The sequence below is a fragment of the Brassica oleracea genome, chromosome C8 (genome assembly GCF_000695525.1).
Source record: "Brassica oleracea var. oleracea cultivar TO1000 chromosome C8, BOL, whole genome shotgun sequence".
NCBI lineage: Eukaryota > Viridiplantae > Streptophyta > Magnoliopsida > Brassicales > Brassicaceae > Brassica > Brassica oleracea.
Window position 1 is genome coordinate 21624044 of NC_027755.1, and position 12398 is coordinate 21636441.

The following is a 12398-nucleotide window of genomic DNA, read 5'->3' on the forward strand; positions in this document are numbered from 1 at the left end:
AACGGAATTCAGAGGAAGATAAGGGTTTCCTCAGAATTCCCTCGGAACTAGGGGTTTTTAACCGAAAACAACGTTTTGCGGATTGAATAACACGTATATAACCTTCATTAAGTGTCTTAACCAGATTATGAAGTCAAACTTTGGTGTTTTACCCAATAACAAACACTTTTACGATTGCATGAACGAAAACCACACAACATAAGAGAAACACTTATACACTTTGATAAACGGTAAAAGGAATACTTTTTGAAATTTTGTTATTTCATCGTTTATGATCATCTATACAAAGAATCCTCAATGGTATGCATTACAATTGTATAAGAAATGAAATACGAAAAAAAAAATCGATGTTTTGAAACCCCAAACCCTAGTTCCTCGGTATTTCCTCGGAATATTCCGACGGAATTCCGAGAAATATAAGGGTTTCCTCGGAATTCCCTCGGAATATTCCGAGGAAATTGTAAACTTTGTTGGCATTGTGATCTAGATGTATGTGGATGAACTGAAGTTGATGATAGCATTGTTCATAGGAATGGACAAGTGGAGACAACAACTTAGTAACTTCGGATTATGTGATAAATTGCTGAAGAACAACAGCCAAAGTGAACTCCCAGCTTGGAAGATGGAGGACATTATTTGAGTTTCAGTGAACTTTGTTTATATTTTCTTGTTCTTGCTTTATTTTCAGACCAAATCTAGTTTTACTTTATAAAAGTTGAAGACGACATTGAATAATCAAGTGATGATAGCCATTGAAAAAGCTCTCATTTTGTCTGTGTTAGTTCTCTATATATGCCTTGTGAAGGCTGTTATGGTTAAATCATTAGCTACTTGATTTTACGTGAGCATATACAACGAGAAGATCGTTGAATTTGAGTCTAGCTCTCCTGACTATATTTGTCACACAATACAATATTGAAGTTTGAAGATCCCGCTACATCTATCATTGACTTAGTTCACAATTAAAAAATGAGCTCAGATGCATTAAACGTCTAGAGATATAGCCTATGGAGTATGTGATACACCGTCATTTTCTTAGATCCTAGTCCAATTGTGACTATATTACCTTTGATTCATTTATCTGATCATATGTGACGCCATTATTATCTCATGTTGCATATAATATATTGTGAACTCGTTAAAACTTATACTTGTAAGATTTATGAATTACATCTTCCGTGACAGCTATTTCTGCCATTAGAAAGCAGGCAAGTAGGGCCCGTGCGTGCAATTTGGGTGGTCCTGCGCGTCATGCGGCGGCGCATTGTGTTATTTGAAAACTAAATAACACATGCAAAATATATAGTATATAAAATGGATCAAGAAGTCTTAATTTAAAACATAAATTTTATTATTGACTGAATTAGAGTTTCTAGTATGATTAGGGAAGATGTCCTAAGAATGATTAGAAAACAAAACCGAAGTTAATGTTTTGGGGATCGCATTGGATCATGTAGGAACAAATAAAAACTTTCAATAAATAAAATATATATTAAGACAAATAAGTATAACGTCGCCGTCAATAAGTGTAGAACTCAGCCAACTCCTGGACAGATCCTATCTCGCGATCATCATCATCGTCGTGATCGGAGAAACTGTCTTCGAGCATCCATAATAAGTGCTCGAACAATACGACTTCACAAGCTACCAAGACAGTCTTTTGATCGTGACGTTCTTCTATAAATCTCGATGATCTATCAAGTAGTTCTTGGACAAGCGGATGGTTGATGACGTTGGAACTAAGCATGTAAGGTCTCCGAGACTTCCCGACGTAGACCAGTTGAAGATCACCGTCACATTTTGAGACCTTGCTGGTGGCCACGGAGGAGGAGGATTCGGTGGTTGGGTGGTGGTTCTTGGTGAACGAAGGCCATTTCTTTATGAGCTTTGTTAGCTTTCCGAACTTGGCCATTAGTAAAGTATTAAACCTTTGATTTTGAGAAATTTTTGAGGTTTTTAAATTAAATAAAAGAAGTTATCAAGTATTTGTCTTGAAGGTGATGAAGTTACGTTCGTTTGTATTTATACTGAGAGATGGATAGAGAAAGATGAACAGCTAATAAAGACAAGGGTACATTATCCGTAAAACTAGTGTCTCCTTGCTCTACTTCCATTAATGTAAATATTATATAATGTATAGTATGTGTGCAAAAGCATGCATGTTGATATGTGCATACGTACGTATGCTAGTGGGTTGGACAAATCTCCTGTATATGTGTTGTTATCTAATTAATGATCAGATCAAGGGTGAACGATGATTATTGATTTTGTTGATAAAGATTGCATCATATGCATATGCACACAACGTTGAATTGTAAACACAAACCCTTGTCCTTGTAGGCAATGTAGGATATAACAAAGTAACAAACCAACTTTATTGATTGAGCTTTTATTGTTTTGTTAAAATCCAATCTCATCTAACTGAGTCTTTAATGGTGAAGAAAATAATTGCATTTTCATTTATAAAAGATCAGCAGCTTTTAATTTTGGTAGGCAAGGCAACAGCCAACAAAATCAAAATATTAAATTGAAACAAATAAATAAAATCAACAAACAAGTTAGTTGCAATAGCAAATAAGCCAGTTGGGATGTTGTTGTTCTTCTTAAAAGAGTGCATTACACTAACGTTTTTTTTTGCTATAGACTTTTTCATCATCTTTAATCCAAAATTCCATTAATCCAGAAACTTATATTCCACAAATGTTGAACCTTTTACATCATGTCCTTATATAGTATACATCATAATAAATTCAAATCAACTGGATCATATATTTTTCATTAAATTTGTATGAAAATGAAACTTTGAAATATGAAAAAGCATGCAATAGTTCAACATTGTTTTAATATGGGGTTTTAAGAACAACTAATCGTATTTATTAACCTCTCAATAAAACTTTATCCTCTCACAAAAGCTCTAACATATGCTCTCACACTTATTATCTTAGTTTTTGTAAACACAACGTCAATGGAAAAGAAGCATAGGTCTCTGTTGCTTATTATTACTCAAGATTGATCATATCTATCAAGAGAGGTTTTAAAAAAACTGAATCCCTTAGTTACGGAACTCATCCATGAAGCTCTCGTGGAACTCAGTGAGACGGTTCACGATTGCTGGAATCTTATCTTCTTGAGGAAGTATAGTGCACCTGAAATGCCATGTTCCCGGTACCTACATCAAACGGACAAAAACACACAAAGATTAATCACAATAGTAAGTGAAGTTTTTGTTCAGTTACTTGGAGAAAAAGACACATTCTCAGTTTCAAACCTGTCTAAAGCCAGAGCCAGGGACCACGACTATTCCGATAGCGTTTAAGAGGCCTTGGCAGTACAAAGCGTCTGGGCTTTGCAGCTTCTGCAGCTGCAATGGCCTTTTGTGGAAGGTTAATGCAAGGGAATAGATACATAGCTCCTTCTGCTCTGTTGCATGTCACACCCTCTAACTTGTTCAGAGCTTCTTCAAGGGTCTGGCACGGTTGAACTCAAAACGCATTAAGACAATACACTTGTAAAATCATGATTGATATTATCTGTGAATGGCTAACCTTTGCACACTTTGCTAAAGTCTAATGAGGAGAGGATTCCTTCTTTCTCTCCTATGTATGAATCATAGCACTACAAGAAAACAGCGACATAGTGAGAGAAAAAACTCCTCGGTATGTCGTCGGAATAACGTTATTCCGACGACATACCGAGGAGTTTTTTCTCTCACTATGTCGCTGTTTTCTTGTAGTGCTATGATTCATACATAGGAGAGAAAGAAGGAATCCTCTCCTCATTAGACTTTAGCAAAGTGTGCAAAGGTTAGCCATTCACAGATAATATCAATCATGATTTTACAAGTGTATTGTCTTAATGCGTTTTGAGTTCAACCGTGCCAGACCCTTGAAGAAGCTCTGAACAAGTTAGAGGGTGTGACATGCAACAGAGCAGAAGGAGCTATGTATCTATTCCCTTGCATTAACCTTCCACAAAAGGCCATTGCAGCTGCAGAAGCTGCAAAGCCCAGACGCTTTGTACTGCCAAGGCCTCTTAAACGCTATCGGAATAGTCGTGGTCCCTGGCTCTGGCTTTAGACAGGTTTGAAACTGAGAATGTGTCTTTTTCTCCAAGTAACTGAACAAAAACTTCACTTACTATTGTGATTAATCTTTGTGTGTTTTTGTCCGTTTGATGTAGGTACCGGGAACATGGCATTTCAGGTGCACTATACTTCCTCAAGAAGATAAGATTCCAGCAATCGTGAACCGTCTCACTGAGTTCCACGAGAGCTTCATGGATGAGTTCCGTAACTAAGGGATTCAGTTTTTTTAAAACCTCTCTTGATAGATATGATCAATCTTGAGTAATAATAAGCAACAGAGACCTATGCTTCTTTTCCATTGACGTTGTGTTTACAAAAACTAAGATAATAAGTGTGAGAGCATATGTTAGAGCTTTTGTGAGAGGATAAAGTTTTATTGAGAGGTTAATAAATACGATTAGTTGTTCTTAAAACCCCATATTAAAACAATGTTGAACTATTGCATGCTTTTTCATATTTCAAAGTTTCATTTTCATACAAATTTAATGAAAAATATATGATCCAGTTGATTTGAATTTATTATGATGTATACTATATAAGGACATGATGTAAAAGGTTCAACATTTGTGGAATATAAGTTTCTGGATTAATGGAATTTTGGATTAAAGATGATGAAAAAGTCTATAGCAAAAAAAAACGTTAGTGTAATGCACTCTTTTAAGAAGAACAACAACATCCCAACTGGCTTATTTGCTATTGCAACTAACTTGTTTGTTGATTTTATTTATTTGTTTCAATTTAATATTTTGATTTTGTTGGCTGTTGCCTTGCCTACCAAAATTAAAAGCTGCTGATCTTTTATAAATGAAAATGCAATTATTTTCTTCACCATTAAAGACTCAGTTAGATGAGATTGGATTTTAACAAAACAATAAAAGCTCAATCAATAAAGTTGGTTTGTTACTTTGTTATATCCTACATTGCCTACAAGGACAAGGGTTTGTGTTTACAATTCAACGTTGTGTGCATATGCATATGATGCAATCTTTATCAACAAAATCAATAATCATCGTTCACCCTTGATCTGATCATTAATTAGATAACAACACATATACAGGAGATTTGTCCAACCCACTAGCATACGTACGTATGCACATATCAACATGCATGCTTTTGCACACATACTATACATTATATAATATTTACATTAATGGAAGTAGAGCAAGGAGACACTAGTTTTACGGATAATGTACCCTTGTCTTTATTAGCTGTTCATCTTTCTCTATCCATCTCTCAGTATAAATACAAACGAACGTAACTTCATCACCTTCAAGACAAATACTTGATAACTTCTTTTATTTAATTTAAAAACCTCAAAAATTTCTCAAAATCAAAGGTTTAATACTTTACTAATGGCCAAGTTCGGAAAGCTAACAAAGCTCATAAAGAAATGGCCTTCGTTCACCAAGAACCACCACCCAACCACCGAATCCTCCTCCTCCGTGGCCACCAGCAAGGTCTCAAAATGTGACGGTGATCTTCAACTGGTCTACGTCGGGAAGTCTCGGAGACCTTACATGCTTAGTTCCAACGTCATCAACCATCCGCTTGTCCAAGAACTACTTGATAGATCATCGAGATTTATAGAAGAACGTCACGATCAAAAGACTGTCTTGGTAGCTTGTGAAGTCGTATTGTTCGAGCACTTATTATGGATGCTCGAAGACAGTTTCTCCGATCACGACGATGATGATGATCGCGAGATAGGATCTGTCCAGGAGTTGGCTGAGTTCTACACTTATTGACGGCGACGTTATACTTATTTGTCTTAATATATATTTTATTTATTGAAAGTTTTTATTTGTTCCTACATGATCCAATGCGATCCCCAAAACATTAACTTCGGTTTTGTTTTCTAATCATTCTTAGGACATCTTCCCTAATCATACTAGAAACTCTAATTCAGTCAATAATAAAATTTATGTTTTAAATTAAGACTTCTTGATCCATTTTATATACTATATATTTTGCATGTGTTATTTAGTTTTCAAATAACACAATGCGCCGCCGCATGACGCGCAGGACCACCCAAATTGCACGCACGGGCCCTACTTGCCTGCTTTCTAATGGCAGAAATAGCTGTCACGGAAGATGTAATTCATAAATCTTACAAGTATAAGTTTTAACGAGTTCACAATATATTATATGCAACATGAGATAATAATGGCGTCACATATGATCAGATAAATGAATCAAAGGTAATATAGTCACAATTGGACTAGGATCTAAGAAAATGACGGTGTATCACATACTCCATAGGCTATATCTCTAGACGTTTAATGCATCTGAGCTCATTTTTTAATTGTGAACTAAGTCAATGATAGATGTAGCGGGATCTTCAAACTTCAATATTGTATTGTGTGACAAATATAGTCAGGAGAGCTAGACTCAAATTCAACGATCTTCTCGTTGTATATGCTCACGTAAAATCAAGTAGCTAATGATTTAACCATAACAGCCTTCACAAGGCATATATAGAGAACTAACACAGACAAAATGAGAGCTTTTTCAATGGCTATCATCACTTGATTATTCAATGTCGTCTTCAACTTTTATAAAGTAAAACTAGATTTGGTCTGAAAATAAAGCAAGAACAAGAAAATATAAACAAAGTTCACTGAAACTCAAATAATGTCCTCCATCTTCCAAGCTGGGAGTTCACTTTGGCTGTTGTTCTTCAGCAATTTATCACATAATCCGAAGTTACTAAGTTGTTGTCTCCACTTGTCCATTCCTATGAACAATGCTATCATCAACTTCAGTTCATCCACATACATCTAGATCACAATGCCAACAAAGTTTACAAAAATATTCATGTTTCACAAATGGTTAAGTTTAATATATAACAAAGCAAAAATATTGTTTGTATACTTTGTCTTCTTTGATCTCAACCTCATCTCCAACATCAAAAAGTTGTCTGATGAACAACAACTGCATCGAAAAAATGTTCTTTCCAAACCAACTAAAACAAATATGTTGTGAAACAATTGGGTTGAGCATATCACAATTTGAGATATTAACCTAATGTTTAAGTACTATTTTATTTTATTATTTTTTAGATATTCAACTAGAGTTTTGCAATAAAGTTGATTTAATGTATTTTTGTTTACCTAATATTCTTTATTGAGTGTGCAGTAAAAATGAATATCCATTTCTTTCATTTTCTCTTATTTTTCCTCAAAAACACATTATATTTTCTTTATTTTTCCTTCACTTTTCCTGAATATCATCTAATAAAAGATTTATAAGAAAGAACCAAAAGAAAAAATTACTAAGCTTATGTCATAAACAAAATAAGTTACACTCATCATATCCATAATTTTAAAATAAAACATAAACAAAAAGTGTAAATCAAAGCTCATAAAAACTCAAATATTATTCTCAATCTTCTAGACTTACATGAGTTCAATCAATCTAATAAACTGATGTGGATGTTCTCATTATCCTCATATGTCATTCAGAAATATTATTCAGCGTCTTCAAAGCAATATCGTTCCGAAATCACTTAAGATCTTCCAAGCCAATAAACTTTCAAAAAAAAAAATCAACGTTTGTAATTTCCAATATATGTATAAATACATATAATGTGAAACTTACTTTGAATTATCACTCGCCACATTCATAAAAATCTTTTCTGTTTCACTTCTCGCATCGAATTCACATTTTATCGTAGCCACTACGCTTTTTTATTTTCCAATCATCATTTTCTTTCTCTGCCACAATGATAGATGTAGTGGGTTTAGATCTTAAAACTTCAATACTGTATTGTGTGACAAATATAGTCACGGGAGATTACAAAATTTCAACCAAATATTTGTAATAGAGAGAATCAATGATTTTCTCGCCGTACATGCTCATGTGAAATCAAGTAGCTAATGACTTAACCATAACAGCTTTCACAAGGCATATATAGAGAATTAACACAATCAAAAACTGTTGATCAAGTTCCCTTGGCTTTATAAACGTTGAATGCTTTTTAAATCCATTGTCATAATAAATACCCATATATATATATATGTATATATATATGTGTAAATCTTATAATTCATATCATCTCATGTCAGACTATGTAGATAAGAAATTTTTTGCCAATGTTATAAGGTTTAGTATTTTCATAGTTAAACGCATACACAAAGTATTTCATTTAAAAGGTTACTAGATCTCGACCCGCACAACCGTACGAGTTTTATTTTATATACTAAATCATTTTAGTTTATAAAACAAAATTTATCAATAAATTAATATAGTTTAGTATTATGTATTATCTAACTCTATTATATATGTGTTTATGTGATTTATGATATTATTATTATAAACAAAATTCAAATTTTGTATTCTTGTAACAAATTTTGTTTTGAAAACATAATTATGTAACAGTACTATTTTACATATTTTTTTATTTCTAAATTTGAAATATATATAAAATTTAAATCAAATTGGACCTACTGTTAAAAACTAAATCAAATTGGTAATAGATAAAAAAATTTGGGATACTGTTAAAAACATCAAATTTTTAACACTATAATATATTGTGACTGTAAAATATTACGGTGCAATTAGTTAGTCTGTAATTCAAATTTGGTGTATATAATTTGTTTTATAAACGCAATATACATATGGTGATTAATTAAACTCATGTAGTGTTCATCGTTAGTATAAGGGGTTAGTCGAAATTTGATTTAAATTGCATGTTCAGAATAATAACAATAGGATAATGTATTGGTCCACGGACTGGTTTGATAATGGTTTACATCCTGGCTATCTATAAATTGATTTTACATTTAATAAGGATTAAAAATTGGTCATGTTTACCATTCCGGTTTTGTAGGAATTATGGTTATATTAGTTGTGATATATTATTAAACCATGTTATTAGTAATAAATGAATGATAATTGATTTCTAATGAGAGTCCATTTTTTAAAAAAGTCACACATGAATCACACTATAATATATTGTGCCTGTAAAATATTACGGTGCAATTAGTTAGTCTGTAATTCAGATTTGGTGTATATAATTTGTTTTATAAACGCAATATACATATGGTGATTAATTAAACTCATTTGATATAGTGTTTGTCGTTAGTCTAAGGGGTTAGTCGAAATTTGTTCAAAATAATAACAATAGGATAATGTAGTGGTCCACAGACTGGTTTGATAATGATTTACATCCTGACTATCTATAAATTTATTTTACATTTAATAAGGATTAAAAATTGGTCATGTTTATCATCCGGTTTTGTAGGAGTTATGGTTATATTAGTTGTGATATATTATTAAACCATGTTATTAGTAATAAATGAATGATAACTGATTTTTAATGAGAGTCCATTTCAAAAAAAAAATCACACATAAATCAAAGTCGTGATTTCTGTTTTAATATATAAGATGCGTTTTACGTGAAATTTTATCGTTAATTTTGACTATCACATGATTAGTTTGACATATTTTTCCAAAAAAAATTAATATACAAGTTGTAGAAACTAGAAAGCAAAAAGAAAATATGGAGGACTATTATTGATAGTCTCGCATCTCGGTGCTATGAGGCTGTACTGGAACACTTGGGCCAATCAAGCCCATTACATCATGAAACGCAGCGTATGATACACCGACAGCGTGCAAAATAGACCCATTACAAGATTGGTGGAAATTGAAGAATTTAATAGAATTGAATAACGTGTTTCCATCATGAACATAAATGAAGTCACACATTGACAACATCTCGTTGGACCCTGACGGTCTTGCACTATTTATTTTCCTTCTCCTGATCGAGATACACGTGTAATCACGGTTCGTCAGATGGTAGGGCCGGTCTAATAGAGTTGTTTTACTTCTCTGTCCAATGCACAGCGTTGGGTCTACTCATTGGTTTAAATTTTACCTTTTCTCTGTACATAGTCGCTTGATGGTGCGGTTGTTTCGGTGGAGAGTGAGACCCACTAAACCACCCGACTTCGTTTGCGGGGTCCACTGATAAGAAAAAAGAAGGCTGCAAACTGTTTGGTTTGGTAGATGTAAACCAATTCAAATGTTTCTTTCGGTTTACAGAGTGATAATTTGATAATAAATACTAAGAAATTCTTTTCATGCACTTGAGAATCATATTTCTTTTCTTTTGAACTACGAGAATCATATTTCTATATCATTATTATTTTTTCTTTTTTCATATTTCTATATCATTATTATTTTTTCTTTTTTCATATTTCTATATCATTATTATTTTTTCTTTTTTCATATTTCTATATCATTATTATTTTTTCTTTTTTCATATTTCTATATTACATAATTTATGCTATGTATACTTACTAATTTTTATATCATTGTGTGGATTAGTGATGGTTTTTATATCAAACAGGGTTTGGTTTTATTATCAGAGGCTTGGTATGTAAATTCCAAAAAGATGAAATACCCATGTTTGGTAATTGTTAAACGCAATCAATTAAGCTGATTTTGATCAATCATTCGTCGAAGTTAAAGAACTCAATATATTAGTTTTCGCATGAAGATTAATAAAGAAAGATTTATCATTGACGTCGACACAGAATGAGAGGAACATGTCGCATGTGCGCAAGCTTATGTCATACCGACAGTGTAGACGCATCTTGTTCACTTTAAGGCTCCTTTTGTAGTAAATAGTAAGGACATATTTTTTCAAAGTATACTTTAATTACTTGCTACAAAATACAAATAAGGGGTTTAATATGATGTTATCCCATGGACTATATCTGCGAGGTGATTTTGTCACATGTCCTCCTTACAATCAATTTCACAAAACAAATATGATATGTCTACTGAAATTGATGACATGACTTCCAGAAAAATATGACATGAATAATTTCATTTAATGTTGATTTATATTTTTGGCAAACTTATTAGAATATGTTGATAATTCAAATATTATATTTAATATTGATATTTCTTTTTCGTAAACTTTTTTTAAATATGGTAATAGCTCATACATCATCTATAAAATAAATATATTCATATAACATTTCAAATTTCGAAATATTATTATTTTTGTATAATTATACAATTTGTATTACTAAAGCTTTCAAATTTTTTTACAATTTTTAAAAAAATTAAATATCTAATCGTAAGATCATTAGTTTTTTTATATACCTACAAATTTTATAAATATTGTTTAGGTTAAATTTTTGATAATTATATAATTTTATATCATTTTTATTAGTTTTATACAAATTGATTTAATATATATCAAACTTATATTAAATATTAGTAAGAAAATAGAAAAAATCTATAATATTTAATAAAATTTATTTTTAAATATAATTTAGATTAAAAAATTTCTTTACAGCACATGGTGCAGGAAAACACCTAGTATGATTTAACTATTTAGGACTTTTGTCACATTTGATTAAATGTTGTAGCCTATTTAATTGAAAAACATGGGAGTACACTCAATTTGGCATGAATGAACTATATTTGGATCTTTAATATTACTTGCATGTGAAGAATAATACTTTTTCAAAGTGAAGAATATTATTACGCGTTCACATCACGTGTTTTGTTAGTGATTATTCCACAAAAATTGAAGAAAATTGTATATTAGATATCCCCTATATATTATTTGTGAAACATTACAACTTTTTTTTTGTAGCCACATGTCATCACTAGGATGATTCTTAGAATTATTAGAAAAAAAGGTTGGTCAATCTAATTATATAACAAGTTTTTTATTAAACTAACCATAAATTTATTATTAATGTCATTTATTATTTCTTTAAATAAAGATTACGGAATTACCTAATGTGGGTAAAGTATATATGATAATTAATGATTTTGAATAATAAAGATCTAATTAAAAACATGTATCTTCTATCAAATTTGTTTGATTTAAAACTATTAAAATATTTTTTTTTTTAAACACAATAACCATATTATAAAAATTTAGATTTTTCTGTATATTTTAACTGTAATATTTTAATTTCTACGACATTGGTCAATATGAAAAGATGGCTTTGTATTATTAGGTACACAATGAATAGATATCAGTAAGTACTCAAAACACTTATTACGATATTCTTATACAATATAACATGTATAAATTAATACTCGATAAATTAATAATCTCAATAAAATAATAAATTTCATCGGTCCTAACTTCGACCGGAATCGATAAAATGATTTGATAATAATTTTAAAAAAAATTATATGTAAATATATGATCCCATTAAAATTATTAATTAATAATTATACATACAGTAAAACCTTTATAAATTAATAATGTTGGGACTTTGAAATTTTATTAAATTATAGAGATATTAATTTACAAAAATTTATTTATTTAGATTTTTTA

General features: G+C 31.2%; 2 protein-coding genes across 2 annotated transcripts; one reads left to right on the forward strand and one right to left on the reverse strand.

Moving 5' to 3' along the window:
* Positions 1–1364: 1364 nt before the first annotated feature.
* LOC106312806 lies at positions 1365–1969 on the reverse strand. Its single transcript, XM_013750463.1, has one exon. The coding sequence runs from the start codon at positions 1910–1912 to the stop codon at positions 1520–1522; it is 393 nt and encodes a 130-aa protein (XP_013605917.1). The 5' UTR covers positions 1913–1969; the 3' UTR covers positions 1365–1519.
* A 3410-nt stretch (positions 1970–5379) lies between these two features.
* Positions 5380–5984, forward strand: LOC106311080. The gene has a single exon (XM_013748314.1). The coding sequence runs from the start codon at positions 5437–5439 to the stop codon at positions 5827–5829; it is 393 nt and encodes a 130-aa protein (XP_013603768.1). The 5' UTR covers positions 5380–5436; the 3' UTR covers positions 5830–5984.
* The last annotated feature ends 6414 nt before the right edge of the window (positions 5985–12398 follow it).